At 54.4% G+C, this 27,311-nt stretch overlaps 2 protein-coding genes across 2 annotated transcripts; both read right to left on the bottom strand.

Moving 5' to 3' along the window:
- Positions 1 to 5,740: 5,740 nt before the first annotated feature.
- On the bottom strand, positions 5,741 to 12,793 carry LOC135873897 (zinc finger protein 282-like). Its single transcript, XM_065398505.1, has 5 exons — positions 12,770 to 12,793; positions 10,724 to 11,122; positions 8,981 to 9,107; positions 7,932 to 8,045; positions 5,741 to 6,630 (listed from the first exon to the last, which is right to left on the bottom strand). Exons 1-5 carry the CDS (start codon positions 12,791 to 12,793, stop codon positions 5,741 to 5,743), a joined length of 1,554 nt encoding a protein of 517 aa, XP_065254577.1.
- Positions 12,794 to 13,933: 1,140 nt separating this feature from the next.
- Positions 13,934 to 26,574, bottom strand: LOC135875247 (zinc finger protein 398-like). Its single transcript, XM_065400250.1, has 6 exons — positions 26,486 to 26,574; positions 25,269 to 25,667; positions 24,070 to 24,196; positions 19,302 to 19,415; positions 18,945 to 19,055; positions 13,934 to 16,213 (listed from the first exon to the last, which is right to left on the bottom strand). Exons 1-6 carry the CDS (start codon positions 26,507 to 26,509, stop codon positions 15,303 to 15,305), a joined length of 1,686 nt encoding a protein of 561 aa, XP_065256322.1. The 5' UTR covers positions 26,510 to 26,574; the 3' UTR covers positions 13,934 to 15,302.
- Between the last annotated feature and the right edge of the window lie 737 nt (positions 26,575 to 27,311).

Raw genomic sequence — 27,311 nt, 5'->3', positions numbered from 1 at the left:
ATGGCATATGTAGCATAAAACATATTCTAGTTATGTCATATATACATATATACATTCATAAGCAGATTTCCATAAAGCATTATGGGGTGCACCGTCACAGTTGGATTTAACCCTTGCTATTAACAGAAAAGGAAAAGACATTCACACACACAGATCTCACTGATGATGAAGTAGCTAGGAGTACACACCAATAGGTATTTAATCAGGATTTAAAGGCTGAGAGGATGTCACGTAAGGTCCTGCGCTTTGGGGACAGCAAGGTGTTCTGGAGTAAGACGTTATCAGTAATAAGCAGTTGGCTTCATCCACTTGCAGGTTCATATCCAGCACTTGCAAATTGGATGGGACTGATTCTGTCAATGATTTTCATTCTTATAAGAGCTGGTCAAAAAGTAGAAAAAAATTTCAAAGTTGTTGCCGTTTGTCAGGATTCAAAATGGAACAATTTTTATTTTTTCTAAAAATCTTCAGATACTATTTTAAAAAAAGGAGATTTGCTGTTTTCTCTCTCTTTTTTCCTTCTTGCTGTTGTGTGTAATAATGGCTAGGCTTTGGGTTTTCTCCATTTTTCGTTTTGCTCATCCGTGACTTTTCAAAACTTTCCAACTCTGGAAAAGCTACAGCACGGCAGAGACACGTGGTCTCTTTTTTCCTCTGGCTAGAGTTGGGGATGTGAGTATGTGGCAAAAGAAAGAATAAAAAAATGCAGGGGGGGCGGGGTGGGAGTCCCAACCTGAGAACTTATTTGATTTCTGGCATTTCGTGGCAAAAAAGGAGAAAAGCAAAACATGAAATTTGCCGTTTGGACAAAAAAAAAACAACCCAAAACCTGAACAAGTTCAGGAAAAAAGAAAGCCTTTTGTGTACATTTTCAGGTTAAAAACCAGGCAATTTTTCATCAGAGAAAGGTTTGAATGGAAAACCAGCAGCAGTTAATCCATGATCTAACAACCCAACAGCAGCAGCTGTACAACAGGGGGTCACCATGCTATGGCTGCCCGCTACAGCAGGACCAATGAGCCTCGATCTGGAAGCGACCCCCATTCCCATCAGGCTTACAAAGATAGGGCCTGCTGGCCTTCCCTGAAACCTCTGCAGGGTGTCACAGCAGCCTGGTGGCCCGTCGAACCAATGGGCAGGCTTGCTGGCCCCGTACCTAACCGGGATGGTGCAAATGGCTTATCACGCTTTAGACCATGTTACTGCCCAAGATTATGTGCAAGTCAAAGCAGCCGTTAACGCTCTGGACATCGGGGAAGAGACGTTCTGGCTATGTTTCCAGAAGGAGTGGGATCCTCCGGGAAGACGGCCATGTCTGATCACCCTCAGACCTGAGATGAAAACAGGAGGCCCAGTTGGCAGAGACGATTTTACTTGAACAATTCTCCCAGATATTCCCCCCTGGGGAAAAGGACGAGGTCCTATGGCATCGACCGGAGACGACGGCTGATGCTGTTTGCTTCAGGGAGAACTATCTGGCAGCTAAGACCCCTGTGATGATGACGCCTCGCAAGGGGCCTCCTAGGGCCAGCACAGACCAGTGAGAAAACTGGCCACACCCACAACAAGGGCACAAGGTTGTTTGGTCTGAAAACTGACCATGCGCCATCCTTGCTCCGGCTGGTTGGTGGTGGGTTTCACCAGCTCTTCTGCCAGGGATGGAGGCAGCTTCTCTGTTATGTTTTGTATTGAATTAAAACCAAGGCCTTGCTCTTGCAGGGGGATCCACACAGGCATAAGGGTCCATCTAAACGCACCCCACTGCAGGATGTGTTATTGCTGTGGGTGGCCAAAATTCTGGGCTACCTGTCAGTTTTTCCCCACCAAGCTTCAGAGAACATTATTCCAGGGCTCCCCCGAGCCGCATGGTCTGTTCTCCTTCCCCTGCATGTTCTTCTGTTCTCACCTTCTCCATCTCCCCCCAACCCTGCGTGGGCTTACGGGTTTCCAAAGTCGAGATCCCCCTCCCTGTTCTCCAAAGTTTGCCCCCTCCTTTCTCCCCTCTCCTGCAGTTCTCCAGCCCTCCCATCTAGCCCCCCACCCCATTGCCTTGCTCCTCACTTCCCCTGGAAGCAGCTCAGGAGAGCTGCTCAGCCTAGCTAGGGTTTAGGTGTGCTCTCGTTACACTGTCAAAGTAGACAAGGTAGTCACACCGTAAGGGGAATAATCATCATTTATTAAGTGCCAGGACACAGAAGACGCGGCTCCTGCCCCCGAAGAAGTTACAGTCTAAACAGCCAACACAAACACAGCTAGCCACCTCCACAGCTCACACTGGTCATGGGGGAGGAGTAAGTGTGGGGGGAAACTACAGAAAGGAAGGGGGTATCCGATCAGCAGTGGGGGAGGGGTATGAGGTGGGTGCTCTCAAGGAAACCAGGGGGTCAGCGTGGAGAAAACTGCAGAAAGGTAAAAGATACAGACTAGCACCTGACAGGACCTAGAGGGGAACCTACCCAGTCACAGCCGGTTCACAGCTTCCCTCCACCTCCTTGCACGCTTTGGAGAGCCTGGTTAGCGGGGTCACTTCAAAGCCATCTTCACTTTCGTTTCGGGCAGACGCTAACTAGCAGCGTGCCAACGGGCTGCCCCCTGCACAGAAATCCTTCGGTGACCAACCAGCCCTTGGTGGCCGTCCGTGGAGACTGCGAGCCGGACTACTGCAGCAGGCCGGGGGCAAGTTGCACTGGATTCAGTCATGAGGCTGGGTGGATTGTTTTTACCATCCCGTGTGGCCAAAAACAAATCGAGCCCAGACCAGACTCTTGCTGCTACCAACCTGCCCTCCTCTCCCCGTCTCCAAATGGCAATGAGAAGCAGGATGGCCCAGTGGCTACGGCACCAGCCTTGGATTTCAGTGACCTCAGTTCAGTTCCCTGCTATGCCACTGACTTCCTGAGTGACCTTGGGTGAGTCACTTACCCCGTGCCTCAGTTTCCCCAGCTGTAGAGTGGGGTAATAGGTAATAGCCCTGCCCTACCTCCCAGGCTGTTGTGAGAACTTCATCCCATGGACCTTCCAACCCAGCAAGTTCCTTCCTCCTGGCTTTCTGCCCTTGTTTCCAGTCACTGATGGGGGGGGGGGGGGGGGACGGACGCCCTGCGCCATGAAGTTCCCTCCAGTTGAGGTAACTTCCACAGCCAGGATAATTCCATTCTATTTTCCTAAGTTCTAGATGGTGTTAGCTATACTCTCTCTGCTTCATCCCACCCACCTTGGTCCTTCTCGGGCCACGTCCCCCGGGGCGCTCTGCTCCAATGTGCTTCAGGCAGCGTGGAAACCATGCCTGGCTCAGTGACGCGGAAGCACATGGGGTCGGATCTGTGCCTGAGTTGCAACAGGCGACGCACTCTGCCCCATCTCGCTGAAATGGCCTTACAGATGGGGTGGAGGAAGGTTACAACGTAGAGGGGCTTGTGACCCGCAGACTCCTTGGTGCCACTGGGCAGAGGGCCCAGGGTTTGCAAGGATCCCCTAGGTCGGATGTACGCCTCAGAGTGCACCGAAGGTCTCAACTCACAGCCAGTAACCTACCGGTCATCAGAATCACTGCACGACGTATGTACAGAGAATAGTTAAGGAGAGCTGGCTCTGGACTTCCCAGGGTCTTGGAGGGAACAAGGCAGGTCACCAGGAGGCGACACACCTTGGAAATGCTCTTTTCAGGCAGGAGGTAGCAGACCCCGCTCTCCCTCCAGAGCCGTGTGTGACGGGACAGCTCACACCACGGGCCCGGCTGCACACTGAGCCACTGTCCTCTCGCGCAGACTGCACACACTGACACAAACAGCAGCTGACGTCCTGTTTATGAATAAAGACAAAGGATGGGACTGGTAGAGGTTGGGGGGCAAAGAACCACACGGAACCCCTCACCTCGGAGGCAAGCAGCTAGTGGGGGATGAGCAATATTCTACCAGCCGTGGGGGCTCTCGGGAAAGAAAAGGCCAGGTCCTACAACACTGCTTATGATTTTATTTTAGCTGGAACCCTCTGCTATCGCTTGACGCTCTGGGCTTCGTTAAATAACCTTATCCTCGATTTCACCATGTGCTGGGTGGGAAGCGGAGCGGCGAACTGAGGGGCGGCTGGGGGGCGGGCTGGTTCTTGGGAAGCAGCAAATCTGTGACTCCTGCAAGTGGCCGGCAGGCCAGGGGCTGGACACTCCAGGGAGACGCTGCAGGCTCGAGGGGGCCTATCGGTAACCAGCAGAGAGGAAGTGGGTCCTGCCTGGCCTAGCAGGGAGGGCTTGTGTTGCCCGCTGGCGTTGGGAAGCTGAACCCTGGCAGGCACAGACCAAGCTGCCCCACGCTAAGGGCAGGTGGTAACAAGGTGCCCCAGGGACCATCACAGGGCGCCCCAGCCAAACAGCAGGCAGGTGGGGAAATTACCTGCAAGGAGGATCACCACAGGAACAAACTGTGGAGAGCCCAGGGAAGGAAGGAATCCCGAGCAAGATTCCTAGAGGATCACGGCTGGGTCGTCCACGGCCCCTGCTATGAGAATACACGGATCCCGCACAGATTCCCAGGCTCCAACGGGGCAGCAAACTGAGGAAGTCGAATATCTGAATATTCATGAGCCGGGGGATCCCCAGGCAACACCCGCTAAAACCGAGCTGGGTGCGGACCTGCCTGGTGCGGGCGTTCCCCAACCCAGGCCGTGGCTGCAGGAGACCCAGGGCCTGAGGCGTGGACGCCCCCTTCCCGTGCTGCCGGGGCCCTTTGCCACTCAGGCACAGCGGGACACAGGGGCTGGGACACTGCAGAGAAATCAGTGCCCAGCCCCACATGAACAACTCAAAAAGAACAGGAGTACTTGTGGCACCTTAGAGACTAACATATTTATTTGAGCATAAGCTTTCGTGGGCCACAGCCCATTTCATCGGATGCATAGACTGGAACATACAGCAAGAAGATATTTATACATACAGAGAACATGAAAAGGTGGAAGTAGCCATACCCACTGTAAGAGGCCAATCAATTGAGATGAGCTATCATCAGCAGGAGAAGAAAAACCTTTGAAATTATAATCGAGATGACCCATAGAAGGTGCGAGGATAACTTAACATGGGGAAATAGCACTAATTGAATCTATTTCCCCATGTTAAAATATCCTCACACCTTCTATGGGTCATCTCGATTAGCACTTCAAAGGGTTTTCTTCTCCTGCTGATGATAGCTCATCTCAATTGATTGGCCTCTTACAGTGGGTATGGCTACTTCCACCTTTTCATGTTCTCTGTATGTATAAATATCTTCTTGCTGTATGTTCCAGTCTATGCATCCGAAGAAGTGAGCTGTAGCCCATGAAAGCTTATGCTCAAACAAATTTGTTAGTCTCTAAGGTGCCACAAGTACTCCTGTTCTTTTTACGGATACAGACTAACACGGCTGCTACTCTGAAACATGAACAACTCAATGGAGGTGGGGCTAGGAGGGCCCCATCTCCCCTTCAAACTACCTCCCATCTCCTCACCCTTCCCTCCCAGCTAGGCTCTGCCGGCCCTGAGTCCAGAACAGGGCCCCTCCGCTGCCTCCTCCGTTTTAAAACCAGTCTGACGCCTACTTCTCTTAACAAAAGGCTGCACTCAAAATATAGCTTCGTTCCTGTAAAAATCTCCCGGCGATAAAGTCGCTGCAGTGCGTGCTGCGGTGCCAGCCGGCTGGAGCTCCCGGGTGTTGCTTTCGGAGGGAGGCAGCCCCCTGTAAGCCCCCCCGGAGCGTGGCTTCTGGCCCTGCTGTTACCCCACGTGGCCCGGCCCTGGCCCCGGCCCGGGGAAGCCCTTCCCGGGGTGGATGTTCTGGTGGTAGTAGAGCGAGCGCTTGTAACGGAAGCTCTTGCCGCACTCGGCGCAGTGATAGGGGCGCTCGCCCGCGTGCATGCGCTGGTGCTCCACCAGGTACTGGTTGCGCGTGAAGCTCTTCTCGCACTCGGTGCACTTGTAGGGCCGCTCCCCCGTGTGGATGCGCAGGTGCCGCGTCAGGTTGGAGTGGTGGCTGAAGTACTTGCCGCACTGCGTGCAGATGAAGGAGCCTTCGCTCCTCCCCGAGTGGATCCGCTGGTGCAGCACCAAGCTCACCCTCTGCTTGAAGCTCTTCCGGCACTCGGCGCAGGTGTAGGGCCGCTCCCCGGTGTGCGCCAGGTGGTGCTTCCGCAGGCTGGACTTGTGGCAGAAGCTGCGCTCGCACTCGGAGCACTTGTAGGGTTTGCCTCCCGCCTGGGCCCCGGGGTGGGGTCTGGGGCCGGGTTTCAGGGCAAAGCTCTCCCTGGGCTGCGGCAGGCAGGCCCCTGCTCCCGCGTGGTCCCTCTGATGCAGGGTGAGATGCTGCCGGCTGCGGAAGCTCTTCCCACACTCGGCGCAGACGAACAGCCTGGCTGCCGCGGGGCTCTGCAGGTGAACAAGCAACGGCTTGAGCTCCTGGGGGTCTGTCCCGCACCGAGTCGGCTCCTCCAGGCCGTTTCCGGGCAGGTCCGCTGGCACCCTCTCGGGGCTGCACAGACTCTCCTCACGGGTCGTTCCCTGCTCCAGACACTGGAAAACCTCCATTTCCGGCAATGTCCTTTGTAGCTCCATGTTCTCCGGCTCCTCCTCAGGGCTCTCCTCCTCCACTTTGACCACCACCCTGCTATCTGCAGCAATACAAAGAGAAGCCAGGCTGTATTCACTGCATAGGCGGGGGATGGAGGCAACCTCCTGAAACTACGGCATCCTGGATTCCCAATGCAAGCCCATGGACGGGCTGGGGCTGACCAGGGCCAGGGAGCTGAACAAGCCCCTCACAATACCCCTGGGAAAGAGGGGGCAGTTATAGTGTTTTACTGATCTAAGGCCTCGTCTGCACAGAGCTCCAGGCAAGTCTCCCACTGCCCCGGTTCAGTGCCATCGGTGCCGGCCGCCTTTTGGCGCCAGCAGCATCTCAACCACTACGACACTCTTCCGGAGGGCAGGTGGCGAGAGCGTGAGCGGACAGTTTGTACCAGCGCCCTCGGGAGGGGAGATCTCCCTCCATTGTCAGTGTATGCTGGCCTCAGTGCCTAGCAGACAGTGTGTGTGTGTGTGGGGGGGGGGAACACCCAGGTGCAGGGAAATCGCTGACTGCATATCTCAGGGGAGGGGTCCGCGATCAGCTGCGCTCTGCAGAACTTTGCTGGGAACGAGTGGCTTTCTCCCCCTGCCGTTAGGACGCAGCCAGCGCGCTGGAGAGCCCAGCCTTGCAGACCACACAGCCGCAAAGATCCCAAGGCCAGACGGGACCATTGAATCACCCAGTCGGACCGTGCGTCTCACACAGGCCAGAGAACGGCCCCTACAGCAAATCTTTTAGAAAATCCCCCAGCCTTGGTTTAAAAATGGTCAGTGATGGAGACCCTGCCCTGCCTGCTGGTAACGCCTTCCAGTGGATCATTACGCTCATCGGCAAAAATGGCACCTTCTTTCCAGTCTAGCTTCAACCTCCAGCCATGGGATCCAGCCAGCTTCTTAACTCCTCTCCAGTGGCCTGTCCACTGGATCCCAGGAGGTGAACTGCCCTCCCTCCCAGCCAGAGGTCAACATCGGGGGTTGAGCAAAGCCATTAACACCCTCCCGTGTGGGCCAGGGGCTTGAAATATTGCCTGCCTGGCCCACTGTGATGGGCTCTTTACCCACATGCTAACTCTGCTCCGCTTTCAATCGCCTCCTTCAGCTCTGCACCGTGGCTCCCTTGCCAGTCTGCCCGGCTGTCACTCCTGCGGCCTGTGTGAGCATGTTCCCTATTCCCTGCGAGTCCCTCTCCTCCTCCCACCTCCCCTCTCTGCAACATTCACTCAGGGCTTTCCCAGCTCATCTGCTCTGCACACAGTCCCCCCTCCCCGCCCCCAGCTCAGCCCAGCGCCTTCGCTCTCTCCTGCCTCTGGCCAGAAAGCCCTTTGTGAGGCTGTCTAGAACTCACCCGAGCAGGGCTCCGGAGGGATCTCTCTGCTCTCGGAGTCCTCCCGATCTCTGACACACGGCTCCTCCCCCTGCTCTATCTGGGACACGATGTCGGGTTTGGAGACGGCGTAGTCTGTTCATGGGAAGAGATATCGACACTCACCGGCTACCCGGCACACGGAGTGGGACCGGCTTTCAAACCAGCCCCCTCTGGTCGCGGAAGGCGATGGGATGGGGAAGAGGGATGGAGGCAAACACGACACCAGCAAAGCTGCTCTCCCCACCCCGGTGGGTCAGTGAGGAACCACAGGGAGTGGAGCCCTGCTTGCTCCATGTGGGCTCCGATCACACGACTGCTCCCCAGCCAGGCATGAAGCAGAAAGGGTGCCGCTAGCTGATGGGACAGCCGCCAGGACTCATCTCCATGCAGGGAGGGAATGGCACGCGGATCCCCTAGCCCAGCTGCAGGGAAGGAACAGAGAGAAGAGAGCACCACGGGCATGCACAGGACCCTCTGGATCAGCAGCTGGGCCAGGCCCCTGCCCCACATAGAATCACAGAATCACAGAATATCAGGGTTGGAAGGGACCTCAGGAGGTCATCTAGTCCAACCCCCTGCTCAAAGCAGGACCAATCCCCATACAGATTTTTGTCCCAGATCCCTAAATGGCCCCCTCAAGGATTGAACTCACAACCCTGGGTTTAGCAGGCCAATGCTCAAACCACTGAGCTATCCCTCCCCCCACGTGTGCTCTGGATGGGGCCCATTCTCCCCTAAGCACCTCTGATGAAGTGGCCAAGCAGCATGTCAGTTGTGATGGCTGCGGTCTAAGGGGCGGGAACCTCCTGGATTGACACCAGCATTTAATTCAATAGCTGGTAACAGCTGCCTGACCCTCCAGCCCTGTAGCATGTGAAACCTGCCGGTGAAGGGCACCAGGCTGCATAGAGGACATTAAATTCACTTGAGTCCTCAACAGCCACCGGAAGGCAGAGACCTGAAAGTATCCCTCCCCCAGAGCAAGGCGGGTACTTCAAAGGTCACAGGTTTTATGAGAGGATCCTTACCCAGCGAGATCAGGGTCTCGTAATTCCCCTTCATCACGTTCTTGTACAGCTCCTTCTGCCCTCCGTCTAAGTTCTCCCACTCCTGCTCGGAGAAATAGACGGAGACGTCATCAAACGGCCCGGGGACCTGCAACCACAAGCATTGCACGCTCAGCAGCAGCTGTCAAATCGTAATGGCAGCAGCAGGCGCGGTCACGTGACGCTACAGACGAGACCAGGGGAGAATATTTAACACACATGCCACAGAAACACGTCACAACTTTTCTTCTTCTTTTTCTAAGCACATTACTGGGCAAACGACTCAGAGCAACTCGCACAGGGAGGAGGAAATAAACATCATCACATTTCATCCCCTTCTGTCACCCAGGGCTAGATGCTTATACCCTTATTCCTGGTGAATAGGGCGTGCACTCAGGTGCTTCGATGTGAGTGAGGGCGTGACAATCTGGGCCTGTTTCCCCTCCAGAATTCCCTGTCCCCTGCCGGATCTGTCAAAGCTCCTCCTCCCACTTGGCCCTACACGAAGAGGTGAAATCACCCTAGGAAGCAGCCCCGGCAGTAGGATCCTTGTCGCATGGTAAGTGACAGGCGCGCTCCAGTGAAGAACACACAGCAGTACAGCCCTTTCACGCTTCATCCCTCTCCTTTCATTGGCCGGTGGGTAGGAAGGAGCAGAATGGGGTTAATCAGCTCTGTCCAGGGCTTTGCAGTGCCCTCATAGGCTGGTTTATATCAGATTTATAGATCACCTGGGTCTGACTCCCCTTCCATTGCTTCTGTTACTGGAAGGGCCAGCTGCGCTCAAGGCCCCATTGTGCTGCGTGCTGTATACACACACAGGAAGAGAGCCCCCTCCCCGCAGAGCTCACAAGGCAGACATAGGGCGGGAGGGGAAAAGGCTCCAAGAAGGGAAGGGATTTGCTCAAGGTCACAGACCAGGTTGGTGGCAGACCTAAGAACAGACCCCCACTCTCCGGATTCCCAGTCCAGTGCACGCTCTGATCCGGTTCAAGATCACTCTCTATTTTTAAAGGGGTGCCCTCAGTTTAACCCCCCCACCACACACTTCCCTGTTAATATGTAACTCTTACGGAGCCCAGAACCGAAAGAGATTGGGGAGGGGAGGGATATTCCTCTCTCTTTTTTCAGCCTGTTTGCTATGTGCACGACAGCACCTTTGCGTGAGTCGCATTTCCGTCATCTCCCTTGCAAAGCCGGCCAGTTTCCCTGTTGTTTGCGTGGGTCTCCCACACCGCCACGGCTTAACATGAAAGAGCGATTTTCAGACCCTCACGAATTGGCTGGGGGACCCAGGGGTGAAGGATGACCTGAAGCCACTTTCAAGTCATTTCTAGCCATTGATTCTATCCTAGTTCTTTGTATCGTGATCGCCCCTCGTGGTCCCAGTCAGGAGTGGAGTCTATAGAGGCACTACAACATCGCACAGAAGCGATTCCCTGCTCCAGACACCTCACTGCCCCTCCAGGGCAGAGCTGTGACTGGTGTGTGCAGAACACAATGGGAGGAGGAGAGGCAGGTGATGGATGGAATCACAAGGTAACAAGAAGCAGATGCTGCTTCTTAGCCAAAAAACAATTGATCAGCTTAATACCTGTACATCCTGCGTGGGGCTGGGTGGGGTGTTACATCGGCCCTTGCGTGGGTGGAGGAGAAATTGACTCAATGACTTCAGAATTTCCCTCCATCGTTAATCAGTATGATCTAACTAGCTGAGATAGTTACCTTGGGGACGTCCCCCTTAGTGCCTGGGGGAAGTCTCAGGATCCAGAAGTTCCTGTTCTTCAGCAGGTTCTCCATGTTCTCCAGCCTCCTCTGCAGGACCCCGTACTCCTGGATCAGAGTCTCCAGCACGGCCCACTTACTCTCCAGCTGGTTCCCAAACTCCACCACGGTTTTCTCACAACCTATCAATTTCTTCTCAGCCGTCCCTGTTCTCCCTTCCAGATTCAGCAACCGGATGGCGTGAGCATCCACTTTTCTCTCCACAGCTTGAATGGCAGCGACTAGAGTCAGGGAGATCTCCGCCGTGTGCAGCGGGGTTTCTCTCGCAGAAGTCCGTCGGGGGACAGCGTGGGGCTGTGAAAGAGGCCAGTGCTCGGACTCCATGTCCCATTCTGGAGCCTGTGTGTACGGAAAGACATGGAAAACGGAGCTGGGAACACATTCCCTTTGTCAACATCAGCTCCTAAGAGCAACAGCCGCTCTCAGGCTACAGGCTGCTCGATGCTTTGTCGGACCCAATTTTTATTCTTACTGAATGCACACACAAAACCTCCTAGAGTACAAGCAGGAGGTTATGCTAAGGTCAGGTGGAGAAGTTAAGCACTCAAAAGTAATGACATTCCAGAAGCTAAGGTTGAAAGATCAACTACCAGGCACATTTCTGCTTTGAAATCAGATTCTGCAGCAAACAGGGCCCTAGGACTCCATGTTTGTGTCTGTGATTTTCAGAACAGTTTTGCCCAGTGTGGAAAGAAAAAAATGGTACAAAGACACCACCCTAGCCCTGCAAACACACCCCAGATGCTAAGTCAGCAGGTTCTCAAACTACGGCCCATGGACCACGGCTGATCTGTGGAGAGCTGACAGGTCACCCAGCGTGAGCTCCACCTTCTCCCTTCTACAGGGACGTAGGCCCTTCGCTGGAAGGAAGAACTTGATGACGTGTAGACAGAGCAGGGGCCAAGGCGGAGCCAAGCCCAGCGGCCTTTAGTAGTAGCTGCTGGAAAGGAACCAGGAGCCACCCGCAGGGACCGCTGCCACCAGCAGAACAATTGCAAACAGCGAAACACTTTCCTGAGATCATTTCTGCATGCAAGGAATTGCTGTTGTTGCCACGGGGAAGTTGTGCAAACCAGCGGGAGATGGGCTGGGTGACCGCCAGTGGGAGGAAGGGGGGGGGTGTCCGCAAGACACACACCTTATTAAAGATGTGGGCTACACCATGAAAAAGTTTCAGACCTCCTGTCTAAAGCCCCCCCTTGAAAGACCAGCTGAGTATTTGTAACCGCCCTACAGACCCAGCAAAGTGAGAACTGGAACATTTCCACCTTCTCAGGCCCAGCAGATCCAGCATTGTTGAGGGCTCTATTCAGAGCTAACCTAGTGTATCCAGGGCGGAGCTGGGACGTTTTTCGCTAGCGGGTCAAATACAATGGACTACGGTGCTCAGAGGAGCAAAGCAGACGCTCTGCTCAGGCTGCCTTTAGAAAAGCATTGGGGGGAAGGGGTAGCAAAGCCGCCCTTAGCTGCGGCGGCGCCGTCTGGACGCAGCATTACCCGACGCCTCCTCCGGCAGCATCCGGTCCGAGCCCCAAACACGTGTTAGGGCCGAAGGGAAGGGTGAGAAAATCCTCGCTCTGTCCCAGAGCCCAGCCCAAGGGGGCAGGGGAAGGAAGCGGTGCCCTTGTTCCTGTGCCGTTAGCAACCCCCGGGCCCCGCGGTCTGGGCGCCCAGGACCGGGACTACCCCCTTGCCCCGGGGGGGCTCCGCAGGCTCCCAGCAACGACAAAGGGCGAAGCTCCGGGGCTGGCAGGCGGAGCAGATGCCCCAGTTTAACCTGCCCCCGGACCCGGTGTCATCGGCCGCCAGTTGCTCCCCGCCCCCGGCAGGGCCAAGCCCCGTCCGGGGCCACTCCCCAGCGCGTGCGGCCCGGCGGCAGGAACCGGGTGCGGGGCACCCTGCCCACCGCGCCCGGCCGAGACCGCACAGACACCGCGGCTGCCGAGCAGCAAAGCCCCGGCCCCGGCTCCCCGCCCCGGCCCTTACCTGGGCAGCGGCCCGCTCGGCCATGGCCCTTTGTCCCGGCCCGGAGCTCGCCCCTCACCGCGGCCCGGGGGCGGCCCGGGGAGCGCTGCTGGCCGGGCTGGGGGCACCGGGCGAGGGAACGAGCCGGGCGGCGGGATCCGGACTCGAACCCGAGCTCCGCTCCCGCTCCAGGCTGGGCAGAGTCCCGGCGCCGCCTCGCCACGGGCCGGCCCCGCTGCCGGGCGGAGCAGAGCGAGCGCAGCCGGGAGGGAGCCGCGGCCTGGCTGCCGGGGCCCGGGAGCGGCGGGGAGGAGCGGGGCGGCAGCGGCCCCTGGCGGCGGGGGGATCGCGGCGCCGGGCATCCCGATCTCGGGGCCTTGTCAGAGGTTCTGCGGGTCCGGATCTGTCCCGGCCCCACGCGTTGGTCGCTCGGGCCGGTCTGAGCGAACCCGGTTCAGCCGCCTGGAGCTCGGGCCGGGACAGGTCCCCGCAGCTCCCCGGGCCGGCTGCAAGGCAGCTCCCGCCGTCAGCTCCCTACCGTGCCAGGCCGGGCGCGGGGGGCTGAGTAGCCTCCACGGGGGGTGGACAGCAGGTGCGGGGCCCCCAGCAGACGGAGTTCGCTCCCCCGGGCCGGCAGGTTCGCTCGGTGCCAATCCCCTGCTGCAGTCTGACACCCAGCGACGCTCAAGCTCCCACTCAAACGTCTCCGAGGTACCAACATCCCCTGAGCCAGGAGCGGCTGGAGCCCCCCCATACAGCACTGGCCCCAGAGCCGCCCCTTAGCGCCATACAGAACGAGATGGCTGCAGTGCTGCGTGCAGGGGGAGAGCCCAGAACCCCCCCAGCACCATTGCCATGGGAACCACAGGAGCGGTCCCTTTCTGACTGGCCTGCAACGCTGGATGACATGGGATTGTCTCTGCTTCACCTTCGGGGACACGGACTAGCAGCAGTGGAGGATTCTTGTTGTTGTCATCTCCCAGGCCCTGGTGTTTTTCTTAACACCCACGTTCTGAGCCCTGGGCCCACCTGCCACTCACCACTTTCACTTAGGAATACAAGGAAGGTTCTAATTGTCATGAAGAGCTTTGAAAACACACACACATCTCCATCGTTTATTACTTTTAACACCTCAGGATGTTGAAACCAATCTCATGATTTGGGGGGGGGGGGGCGTGACATGATTTTTCAATGCTTGGCCTTGACAATATTGTTCTCATTGACTACAAGCGGGAGCTAGTTCAGACCATGCAATTGACAAACTAATTCGGTTGCTAGGAAAGTGCTACGAAAACTTGCAACTCTTAACAGGTACAGCCAAGCGAGCATCAGGCATGGGAGCGGGGGAAAGGGAGAACAAACTATACAGCGGGGAGAGGATGAGACTGGCAAGGAGGGAGGACAGAGCTCCAGCCACTGATTCGCCAGACAAGGGCTTCAGAATGGAAACACTGTATTGACAGATTTTGCAAAAAAGGTATTACAAAAACACAACCACAAACCAGCAGCTGACATTACACAGAGAAAGAGACATCTAGTTACAGTCACTCCTTAACAACACTTATTTCTTATATAATTCAACCAATATTTACAAAAGTCTGAAAAACTTGGGTCAGTTATTTCATACATTTAAATAGCTTAGATCAACTGTGAAGTATAGTGCCACATGTTTTATTGTATCTTAGAATAATATTCTAGTTCTGATATATCATTAACTAAAACAACCCCTTCCAGGGTTTAGCAGAAGTTGCTCTCTCTTGTGTCACTTACCCTTGTGACCAGTAAAATTACCTTCAGTGGAAGTTCATATGAATGAATCACAGGCAGCTTTCCATTGGGCCAAGTCCAAAATAGAGTCTAGAGCCTGCTTGGTAAGTAATTTCACCCCCTTGGGAGTGGAATGAGAATAGAGTATCTCCGCAGTCACATCCTCCTCTGGAGTTACTCTCCCACCCAACAGCCTTCAGCCATGTCCATCTGCCTCCCACCAGTCCCCTCTGCTCCAATCCCCTCTAGCTTCCCATTCCAGGACCGGTTCTGCATCCACTTCTTCCCGCTTGGGGGTTTTTTGTGTGTCCCTTTCCCCACCCCTGCATCACCTCCCCAGCCAAGTTCTTCTCTTCTACTAGATCCACTGGCCTGCTGGCTGGGAATGGTGGGGGGAAACAATGACCTTGAAAATTCATATCACTCCTATAAATATGCACCAGAAACAGGGTAGGTGAGGAAACACCTGCTAAATGCTGACCCCTGCTGGCAACTCGGGGAATAGCTCATTTATTCTCTAAGGGTGAAGTCCACAAGGCCTATTAAGTCCCATGCAACCCCCACAGGGTTAAAGTGGTGCATAGGCCTCCTGCTGGCCCCCTGCATGGGGTGGATTTCACCCCAATAGTTATTAAGAGGAACTCCATTTAAACGTCAGTGAAGCAAAGCTTCGTAGCACGGCCACAAGGACAGGCCGTGGCTTCTGTTCATTCGCCGTTGTGCTGCACCTCACATGCTTTCTTCCATTTTAAATGCAACAGCCCCTCAGTCCCCACCCAGGGGGGAGCTACTGTTTATTTTCTTTTTTCACACCGAGGAGGGTGGTCTGGGTTCCCGTCTCCAGCTGCTGTGAGCCCTCCAGGGGCTGGGGGTTCCGCGTGTGAATTTTCTGGTGGCAGTTCAGCGACTCCTTGTAGCGGAAGTTCTTCCCACAGACGGGGCACTGGTACGGCGTCTCCCCCGTGTGGACCCGCCAGTGCTTCAGGAGATGATCCCTGCGGATGAAGCTTTTCCCGCACTCCGTGCACTGATACGGGCGCTCTCCCGTGTGGATCCGCTGATGTCGGATCGCTTTGGAGAGGTCCCGGAAGTCCTTGCCGCAATACGTACACGTCAGGGGCCCATCGCCCTTCCCCGTGTGAAGTTTCTGGTGTAAGATAAGACTCACCTCCAGACTGAAGCTCTCCCTGCACTGAGTGCATGTATAGGGCCTCTCCACCATATGGTTTGCCTGGTGTTTTACGAAGCCGTATTTGAGACTGGAGCTTTTCTCTGGCTCAGGACGCTTAGGGGGTTTTGAACGGACGGGCGCCTGGGTTCTTGGCGGAGTTGTGATTTTGGGTTTCTGTCTAATGTTTTCTCCGTGCTCCAGAGAAGTGCAGGCTCCCCCTGATGCATGGATTCTCTGATGTGTGGCAAAAAGCTGTTTGTCTAGGAAGCTTTCCCCACACTCGCAGCATATGTATGGCCCCTCTGCTGCATGTGCTTCCTCAGAGACATTTTTCATTAAATCTCTTCCACGGCGAGCAGATCGCCTCAGCCCACTCCCGGGAGGGTTTCTCTGCAGCATCGCTGAGCTGGACTGGCTCTCCTTCGTCAATTCCTCCTCAGGACTGGAGAAAAGCTCTTCCCAGTCTCCTGGTAACAGGCTAGGAAGATCGAGGTTTGCAGGACCTTCCTCACCACACTGCTGCTCGTCTGCCAGAACAGAGAGAACAGAGACATTCACTTCATCCAGTGGCATAACAAAAGCCTCATTATGTACACTGTAAACTCTCTGGGGCAGACTGTCCTGTTCAGTGTGTGTACGTGCCTAGCACAATGGGGCCATGACCCCCAGCCGGGGCCTACAGACCTTACAGGCATGCAAACAGACCAAAACATTTCTCATTCACAACTGAAGCCTGAAGCTATGGCGACGAGGCCCAGCTCGATGGAGATGGCCGGTTTCTCAGGAGATGAAGCACAATAGCTCTCGGAGAATATGGCATTTACACTGGAAAAGATACTAAATATTTTGGGGGCAGGGCTCCATCTTTGTACTATGTTAGTACAGCGCCTAGCACAATGGGGTCCTGCTCCGCTTCCGTGTTTGGCAGTTATCAAAGACACTGGACGGAAACACAGAGACAGGACTATTGCAGACTCAGCAATTTTAGGTGAGAGCTGAAAACATCTCTGATTGCTGCAGAATTTAAGCTTTGATGGGCTAATTTAGCTACAACGAATCAGGAAAGAGATCTTGGAGTCATCGTGGATAGTTCTCTGAAGACGTCGACGCAGTGTGCAGCAGCAGTCAAAAAAGCAAACAGGATCATTAAAAAGAGGATAGAGAATAAGACCGAGAATATCTTATTGCCCTTATATAAATCCATGGTACGCCCACATCTTGAATACTGCGTACAGATGTGGTCTCCTCATCTCAAAAAAGATATACTGGCATTAGAAAAAGTTCAGAGAAGGGCAATTAAAATGATTAGGGGTTTGAAACAGGTCCCATATGAGGAGAGATTAAAGAGGCTAGGACTTTTCATCTTGGAAAAGAGGAGACTAAGGGGGGATATGACAGAGGTCTATAAAATCATGAGTGGTGTGGAGAAAGTGAATGAGAAGTTATTTACTTTTTCCCATAATAGAAGAACTAGGGGCCACCAAATGAAATTAATGGGCAGCAGGTTTAAAACAAATAAAAGGAAGTTCTTCTTCAAAAACAGCGCACAGTCAACCTGTGGAACTCCTTGCCTGAGGAGGTTGTGAAGGCTAGGACTATAACAGCGTTTAAAAGAGAACTGGATAAATTCATGGAGGTTAAGTCCGTTAATGGCTATTAGCCAGGATGGGTAAGGAAGGGTGTCCCTAGCCTCTGTTTGTCAGAGGCTGGAGATGGATGGCAGGAGAGAGATCACTTGATCATTACCTGTTAGGTTCACTCCATCTGGGACACCTGGCATTGGCCATTGTCGGCAGACAGGATACTGGGCTAGATGGTCTGACCCAGTACGGCCGTTCTTATGATTTTAAAACTAGTCACAGGTGGGGCTGGGCTGGTGGCATCACTTATTATTAAAGTTGCCCAACACTTTCCAGTATAACACCCTGTTTTCAGTTGTTTAGAACTTTGCCAAATGTTAATGGTTCAAGTTGGAATGTTCCATGCTGCGTATCTGCCTCAGGCTGAATTTTGTGTGGGGGTAAATTTTCAGCCAAAACAGTTCAGCCATTTCTGAGAACAAGGCTAGGGGGAAATATTTTGTTTTTCAGTGTTAAAATCCTTGCAACCTTTCTTTTTGAGAAGCTCTGGCACTCCCGTGCTTTGGGGCAGGGACTGGAAATTTGGCAGTAAGAGGTGGGTCCTTTGAGCCAGGGATGTGCTTTTTGATGTTCCTGTGAAAATCCACCCAAATCTGGCCAAGTTATAACCCTCTGAAAATTCTAAATTTGCACATGCTCACTAGACTCTCACAGCTTCACTGATCAGTTATTCAAGGAATCTGTCCGTGCCACGCATGCTCCAGACCCTCCTAGGTTGTGTGTGCTGGACTGCGCATGCGCCATCCCCACAGAGCAACTGAGCATTGCACGAGCAACCTTAACCCCAGCACTTCCTAACCCATGAGTGCTTCACTTGGGACCTTAATGTACTTGTAACATGGTTTCTGTGGGTCCCATTACGTGTCCAACGTCCCTTTAACCAGGCTTTGCAGGAAGCCTCAGCAAAGGGGTGACTTCCACCCTCCTTCACTTCCATGGGATCCCATCAGCAGAACCCAAGTGTGACACAGGGCAGAGCTCAGCTAGCCTCTAGATACGTTTAAATACTATTTTATGTGTCCTCATCTCTCTAGGCTGGATTCTCCACCCCCCACCCAGCAGAGAAGACGTGCATTGTTCCCGCTTGTAGTCCTGGCTACACCGACTACCCACTACCATAGGCCGAAGTCCTCTTTCCCCAGTTCCATTACTGCTCTCCACAGCTTTCCTCTCAAGGCTAGGAGCCTCACCACTTATCCTTTCCCCTGCAATGCAACTCGACTCTTCTAAATCTCCACTCCTCAAACTTCAGGGATCAGACAGCCTTTAAACCAAGCAATTCTTGCATTTCTAGTATCACCCCTGCCCCCTCGTTTGCTCCTTCACTGTTTTCCCCGGATACCTCAGCAGACTCTTTCTTCCCTAATACTCCGACCTTGTGTCTGCCTACCACTCCGCCCTGCTGACTCCATCTACGTGAAACTCCTCCCCTTTCCCTCCCTCTTGCCCATCTCTTTTCCATGGAGGCTATGATCCCTCCAGAGCCCACGGCCTCTCTGTTACTGCCCCTTCCCTCATTGCAATTAACCACTCTCAGCCTCCACAGATCTACACAGCGCCATCTCTGTTCCACCTCTGACTACGTAGAGCTCTGGGACGCTCTGTGTCTAAAACTCACATGTGCCAAGGTCCGTAGGGATCCCTCCCTCTTCAGAGACTCCCTGATTCACGACAGGCGGCTCCTCATATTTTGTCCACAAGCTCTCACTGGGAGTAGAAACGGGAGATCCTATTCACAGGGGAGAGAATTACGTGTTGTTTTACTAACATCCACTGGGTGCTTTAGAGAAGATTTCAGGAGAGAAGTCAACATCAGATTAGAACCAGGGCTAGCTAGAAAAGGCAAAAAGGCCTGAGGATAAGAAAAACATTGACAAAACTCAGCAGCAGAGCTACGCAGGAAAGACTCAGGCAGACTGCCCCAGGTTTCAACATCTCTCACGCTGTTTATGAGGAGTTTTAATCGATTACTCACCCAGGCCGGGATCTGCAGGGATCTGTCTTTCCTCAGAGTCACTCTGATCTCCCACACTGGGCTCCTCCCCTCGTTCAATGCGGGACAGGAGGTCGGGTTTGGAAATGGCAGCGTCTGTATATGGAAATGGATATTGGGGGCAAAAAGTTTTATTCATACTCACAGAGTGCAGGTCAGAATACACACAGACCCTTAAAATCACTGCCGGCTACACCCTTTCGCTGCGAGGGGTGACGGGAACAGGGGCTAAAGATGCTCTCACACCCACCGTCTGAGCAATCACACTCACCCGCCCGTGGCTCGCTCTGCCTGGCTCAGGTACCAGGAGCGCTCCCGAGGCACGCACCCTGCAGCATGGGGAGGAGAGTAGGAAGGTTTATCTGTGCTTACCTGAACATTTCCTTTCTTCGAGTAACAAGGTTACCAGATTCATTGCAACGGATACTAGAGCCTGCTTGCAGCTTGGGGGCAGAAGCAGCCTGGTCAGTCACTGACGGCAGGGGGGGAACGCCCTGCGCCATGCAGTTCCCTCCAGTCGAGGGAACTTCCACAGCCAGGATCATTCCATTCTATTTTCCTAAGTTCTAGACTGTGGTAACTATACCTTGAGGAAAAGGCACAACCATTTCTCCTACTGCGGAGCACAGTAAATTCCACCTAACAACAAACGCAAATCCCTGGAGGTCAATTTCCATCTCGATTCTGGAGGATGCATTTGTCTCCTAGGGGGCCGGATCTGTGGATCGTATTACTCAAAGAATCGCTCAATCTAGGAGTTTCCTTTCAAGGCCAGAAAGGACCATTCTGATCATCCAGGCTGACGCCCCAGGCCAGAGAACCTCCCCTAAATAATCCCAAGAGCAGAGCTTTTAGAAAATAGCCAATCCCAAGTTAAAAATTGCCAGTGATGGAGAATCCATCATGACCCTTGGTAAATTGTTCCAGTGGTTCATTATTAACAATATTTAATAATTTGTCCATTATTAAATATTTCCCCCCATGTAGATACTTGTAGACTGTAATCAAGTCACCCCTTATCCTTCTCTTTCTTAAGCTAAATAGACTGAGCTCCTTGAGTCTACCACTCTCAGGCAGGTTTTCTAATCCTTTAATCGTTCCCGTGGCTCTTCTCTGACCCCTCTCCAATTGATCACCATCCCTCTTGAACAGTGGGCACCAGAACTGGACACAGGATTCCAGCAGCGTTGCATCAGTGCCAAATAAAGAGGTAAATAACTCAAGATTCCCCTGTTTATGCATCCCAGGAAACCTATGTGAACGATGGGAATGTCACAATTTCCACCCACCCATCCTCCCGGGTGCAGTCCTTAGGCCATGCAATGTATAGACTGAAAGGGACCATACTTGCAATACTGTTCACCCACGTTAGCATTGCTTGTGGCAGCATGGGGGGCACTTTGAGCATCAGATGACAGTTCATATTTGTTTATTTTGGTTGGCTGATGTCACCTGACTGTTTTCATGCCCAAAGCAGGGGCTGAAATGACCCCAGCCTGGCCTTGGCTGTCCGGGAAGGGCCTGGAGAGTGAGAAGTCCATTCTTCCAGGTAAAAACCTCCCCTGGTGAGAAATGCTGAATCGCCGACCACCAGAGGAAATAACCACACTTGTCCTCGTAGTGATACCAGGTGAAACTGACTTGTGCACAATAAGGAAACTTCTGGCCTTAGAAAATGGAGACTGGGGTCAGGTAGAAACTAACAAATGATGGGCCAAGAGGCACGTTCCTCCCTCCTGATTCTTCCACAGCCGGGCTGCTGTCCCTCTCCTCACTCCATAACCATCTGCTGGGGAGCAGCAGGGAGGGGCGAAGCATGGGACCAGCAACACAAGCTGGGAGCAATACCCAGGACGTCAAGGCATGGTGCCCCACAGCAGCCGTTGGGGATGACAGCCCAATGCTTTCTCAGGTTTTCAGGAGGGGCAGGAAATCCCTGTCCTCCATTACACCTTCCCAAGGTGCACTGGGCTATACACAGCTATAGCTTGTCTGGGGCAGCTGCAGACCCCGTCAGCGAAACTCCACAGTACTCCAGTCACTCCTGCCAGGAAGAGTCGATCCTGTTTTGTTTTTTGCTATTTGATTCTTTCCTCTGCTTTAGACTGCTGGCCTCCCTCTCCCTTTGCAGGGGAGCGTGTGTGCACACACACCTAGAGGAATCCGTATATTTCCACGGCCTGGTCTTTTCTGCATCGCTCGGCCCTGCTGCATGCTGGGCAGGGGAGTGTGGAAAACAGCGCTCATTCTATTTATTCATTTCCCCCTTTGGGAATAGGTCCCCATAGGGCCGCTTCAGCAGGAAGCGTGCAACTGGGCTCTGCTTGCTCTGAAAATATTGCCAATGATCTCCCTGTCTGCAGAGGCTGGACTTCTTTATTTCCCCTTCCCCACACGTCTCTTCTGAGTCTCTCAAGGAAGGTACTGGCCTGGGGCTCAAGGATGGGCTTCCCAGAAGTTCTACTCCTCTCTGTGGCCTGGGATCCACATGGGCAAGTCAGGCCTGGGTTTACTTTGGAAGTGTCAGCCTGGGATATAAGTAAGGATCCAGGTGGAGGAGGAGGGGGGGCTTTAGAGAGAGGACAACAGGGGCGAAGCTGGGCCCAGAGGCCCTTTCCTTGCCCTCGCTGGTGTTGGCAGCATCTGTGCTGTGTCAGTTCCCTCCATCCACAACCCGCGAGGAAGGGGAGCGGGAGGTGGCAGCAGAGCTGCAATCAGAGGCGTGGCTGCTGATGCGGGCTGTGGGGACTCCATGCTGGTTCGCTGCCCTTCTAGCTCCAACCCCTTCATGCAGATGGGGTGCCTGCTTGCCCAAGGGCCAGCGCTTTCCAATCCTACCTGCCACCTCTCCTGCCCACGCAAGCTGGGCCCACGGTGACCCCGCCCAGACTGGGCTGTGAGCAAGCTGCACTCCACACACGGTGCCGGCTGAGCACCCAACAAGACACTCGCTAAGGGAGTGAAGCAGGAGACAGACCTTTCCTTTTGCCTCTGGCTGTTCCCAGCCTAGCTCCGTCCCCGAAGCCTGGAGTGACAGCAGCCACGGCAATGCCTGCAAATGGGAAGCAGAGCTGAGGGAACCAGCTCCTTCAAAATCCAATGCTGCCCTGGGAAGCAGACAAAATACGGAGCCCCGCGCTGAGGCTGAACATTTGAAATGAAGTCTGGAGTTCCCCTCAGCAATGCTGTGCAGCAGGGACGGCTGGGGGATGCCCAGCTGCTGGGGACGCAGAAAACAAGAGGGAACTACAGAGGACGGGGTGTTCTCTTATTGCCAGTGACTGACAGACTGGTTCTGCCTCCAAGAGTCAAGCAGACTGAAGTACCCTTCTTAATGGATTTGGACCTTAGCAGGAAGAAGAAAAGTAAATTCCCCTCTCTCCATTGAGAGCATCCCTCTCCTACCTGTGCCCCAGCTCTGTGAGAACTGTCTGTCTCCGCTCCAGTATTCAGGGTTCTCACCAAGTTCCGGACTGCCTGTCAAGGCTGAGGCCTGGTCTACACTACAGAGTTAGGTCGACATAAGGCAGCTTACGTCGACCTAACTATGGAAGTGTCTACACTAGAATGGTGCTCCCACTGATGTAAGTTGCCCACGACAGTGACCTAAAAACTCCACCTCTGCGACAGGCGTAGCGCTTAGGTCAATGTAGTTAGGGTGACGCAGTGTCTGTGTTACTTACATCGCCTGTTGGCTGACAGCCTGGAGCCTGGCCACGGGGGCTGACAGTCCAGAGCCCTGCTGCTACCTCCTGGTGAGGGACTGGGGGGGGCGAGGGGAGGAAAGCCTGAACCCGGCTGCAGCCCAGGCTCGGGCTCTCCTCCCTCCCCCAAATCCCTGACTGGGAGGTGGCTGGGCTTGGACTCTCCTCGCCCGCAACTCAATCCCTCACTGGGAGTCGTCAGTGGGGTTCCTGGCTGTCAGCCCTGGCAGTGGGGCTCAAAGCGGGAGCCCCACCCCACCCCCGGGGCTGACAGCCTGAGCTGTGAGCCCAGCACTGGGCTCATTTCACAGCAGGGAGCCTACCAGCAATGAAATTGACATTCTTGTCAGTTTCATGGCTGCTATTATTTCACATTTTGTCTGGGCTCCAGCTGTCAGTCCCAGAGCTGGGGGGTCTCTAGCTGTGAGCCCTGCCTGGGCTGACAGCCTGAGCCAGAGGGGAAATGGGACATAGCAGCAGCCGTGAAACTGACATGAATATCAATTTCACGGCTGGTAGGCTCCCTGCTGTGACACAGAGCCCAGCGCCTGGCTCACTGCTAGGGCTGTCAGGCCTGGGGTGGGGGAACTCTAGCTATAAGCCCTGCACGGCTGTCAGTGCCCCACAATGCACCACTTCGGTCAGTGCAAGCGTTCCTGGTGAGGACACGCACCACTGGCAGAAGGAGGGGAGCATGGACACCAACAGCTGATTTTATTACTGCGGTGGCTGTGGACCTAATTTTGTAGTGTAGACAAGCCCTGAGCAAGGTGTGCTAATTGTGGGGGTTCTTTTGTGATGGACACACCCATCCACTGACTATCAATGGGGACTGACAGTGCAGCCTGGATAATTAACTGAACACCCCGCTATTGCGTCAAAGTCTCCATATCCCATTATCAGACCCCCCACCCCGCCCCAAGCCATCCAGACCCCTGCTCCACCAGGGTGCAATGGAGCTCGTATAGCTCAGCCCCTGGGGAAATCTGGCACTTCAGAGACCACACAGCTTCGAAGACAGGAACAAAACCCCAGCCAGTCTTTACCCAGCGAGATCACAGCCTCGTAATTGCCCTTCATGATGTGCCTGTAAAGCTCCTTCTGCCATTCGTCCAAGCTCTTCCACTCCTGCTCAGAGAAATTAAACGAGTTGTTGTTGAAAGTCACCGGGACCTGCAATGACAAGGGTGATACACTCAACACCTTCTGCTCTCTGTCTACATGCCACCCCTTGTTTCCTCCAACACCCCATTATGCCCTGTCTTCTCCCTCGGTCGCCATATCCTCTTTTGGATTTTATTGTTCCTCCTCATTCCCACCTGCCGCTCCAAGATTGGGCCTGGCTCCCGTCAGCTGTACACAGCTGAAATCCATTCCCCACTGAAGTCTGTGACAAAACTCCCATTGACTTCACTGGGGCCAGGATTTCACCTCATGAGTCCTCGCCTCTTCCTACAGCCGAAGCCTTCTGTAGGATTTCCATCGCAGAGCCTTTGGACAGCCTGCTGCCTGCTTCATCCTTTAGTTGCGTCTATTGCAATTGACCCCTGATCCTGCAAAGGGAAGGACATGAGCAGCCCCTGGGACGCGTGCAAAGCCCCCCAAACTGCATGAGACACTGCAATGTCTTACCTATGTGTTGTCAAATGCCATGCATACACCAGACACTATGTAGGCTGAGCTGCCTTGGGCACTTTGCACAATTAGTATCCAAAAAAAGATACTTTAGTTGCAAAGTCCTGTTCCAATTGGCTGAGTTGGCATCTCTGGGGAGGTCACACCCTGCATTTAAATCCCCCATTAAATACAGCTATGCCATTGCCGGCCACACTGTTACATTTACATTAGAATTCTCCATACAACCAAATACATGAGTCAGATGGGCACAGAAGAGGAAAAGAAACACTGTTGGTTTTCTCTCCATGGCTGGTTAATGGTTCATTAGCCTCTTCCCTTTCTCAAATTGTTTGTCACGTGATTACTGAAAGCCTCCCCCCTGAGCTAAGAGGTCAAATTTCCAAAGAAAGCAACGTTAGAAGCAGAATCCATATATCTTTGAAACGATGGGACAAAGGGAAGCTGCAGAGCAGGTGAGCAGCAAGAATGGGGATGGGAAAACCCACAGTATGACTCCCTTAAAACAAATCTACTTGCGCAGAACATTCTGAGTGTACAAAACGCCCCTTCAGTGTCTGGTACAGGGTCTGGCTTTACATCCCCTCAGCACTAGCTGGGACCTTGTTACCTTGGGGACTTCTCCATTAGCGCCAGGGGGGAGTCTCAGGATCCAGAAGTTCCTGTTCTTCAGCAGGTTCTCCATGTTCTCCAGCCTCCTCTGCAGTTGCCCGTACTCCTGGATCAGAGTTCCCAGTGCAGTCCACTTACTCTCCAGCTGGTTCCCGAACTCCACCGCTGTCTTCTCACAACCGACTAGTTTCGTTTCTGCCATCCTCATTCTTCCCTCCAGATTCATCAGTTGTGCTGCCTGAACCTCAACCTTCCTGTCCACAGCTTGGATTTCCGCCACGACCGTAAGGGAAATCTCTGCTGTCTGAAGATCTGCTTCTTCCATAGAAGTTGGTTCGGGGACAGCAAGAGGCTGTTCAAGTGACAGATCCTGGGACTCCATGTCCCATTCAAGAGCCTGTTTGCAATGACAGATATTGGAAAGGGGGGGTCATGTTCCCAAGTAGCAGAGTCAGTCACAAAGAGAAACAACAAACGAGCCACATGCTACAGCCTGCTGGGAGCTTCCTGAGTCTGGATCTTTATTACTATCGGGTCACATTAAAGATGCAGCAATGAGATGCATTAAAAGCAATTTCGGTTCCTCTCTCTGTCCCTGAAACCCCACCAATGTTTGTGTTTTGACAGTTGTATTTTTGATATTTTCCTCTCTCCCCTGGTGCTGTGTGAAAGCCTCCTCACCCCCAACAATAGGGGAAACAGACCACCCGCACCGAGAAAACAGAAACTGAGTCGACACAAAGGGCTGTCAAAGGCACAAAGCAAATAACTGGGGGGAGGGGGGGGAACCCAACCACCCAATTTCCCCTTCTCTAATCTGTGACTTGTAAGAACATTTGGCATCCCATGTAACGACAGCGGGGAAGAGCTTTTCAGCCAGAGGGCTCCTGACGTTGACGGAGCCCTTCGGAGCCTTCTGCCCTAGAGGTTTCTCTGGGCTACAGAGGCGGTGGGAGCAGCCCTAGGCCGAGCATGGGCTGCCATAGAAACACACACGGGGGGGCTCTTGTAGCTCATGAAGCAGCAAAGCTCCATTCCCCGCTCCCTGAACCAGGGAGCTGCCCCAGGGTGCAGGGCTGAGACACACCCGCCCCCCAGCCCCTTGGGCCTGGGCAGGGAACCCCAGGGCGCCCCGAAGGGCCGGCTCCCGGTCCCCGGGCCCAGCGGGAGGATGCTGCCCCCCCCCGGCAGTCCCTGCCCCCGCCGGCCCCTTACCTGCTCGGGCGCCCACTCAGCCATGGCCCTGGGTTGGGATCGTCTAGCCGGAGCCTGCCTGGGAGCGGGGCCGAGCGCAGCGACGGCTCTGGGCTGGGCCGAGTCCCAGCACCTCCTCAATAGGGGCTGGGCACAGCGGCCATGCTGGGGGAGCAATGCATGCTGGGAGCCCGGCTCGCCGGCCAGGGACGGGGGGGGGGGGGTCCCGGGATCCCCGCGCCAGCAGCGCCCCCTGCAGGGGGGAGGGGCGCACGGCACGTAGGGGTTTGCAAAGCGCCCACCCCTCCGGCGGAGAGGGAGGGTGTCAAGCTCAAATAGAAACCAGGAGTCGCGTCACCTCTGTGGGTGCTGGCCCAGTGCACAGCCCGGCTGCGGCACGGCAGGCGGGGTGCCCTGTGGCATCGGCAGGGTGCCCCCGCCCATTGCATTTGCCTTGCCCAGCTCTTAAACATTTGCACCCTTAGCATTGTGCTACTGCAGCGTTAGTATCTCACCCGCTGGCTGGTGTCTGCCCAGGGGTGGCATCTGTCCGTTCCGCTGTGTGTCATTGACTCAGTACTGCTAACGGGGATTCTCCTTTCACGCCAGTGGCAGGGGACTGGCTTTTGGACACACATCGCGGCCAAATTTGCCTAGCTTGGTGTGTGACACTTCTCAGAGGAGAGTCAGGCCTGTGGTGGTGAGGGAGCCCAGGCAGCCTTCCACACTATTGCTGAGGGTGGAAGAGTAGGAAGCAGCTGGTGGGTGGGAGTTTGGCAGCGGGGGTAGGGTTGGGGCTCCAGAGGGTCTTAATAGTGAGAGGTGATCAACTGGGGCAGCTGATGGC

This window comes from Emys orbicularis, chromosome 2, assembly GCF_028017835.1.
Source record: "Emys orbicularis isolate rEmyOrb1 chromosome 2, rEmyOrb1.hap1, whole genome shotgun sequence".
Lineage (NCBI taxonomy): Eukaryota > Metazoa > Chordata > Testudines > Emydidae > Emys > Emys orbicularis.
Note: the sequence above shows the minus strand (reverse complement) of the source record. Positions and strands in the feature narration are given on the sequence as shown.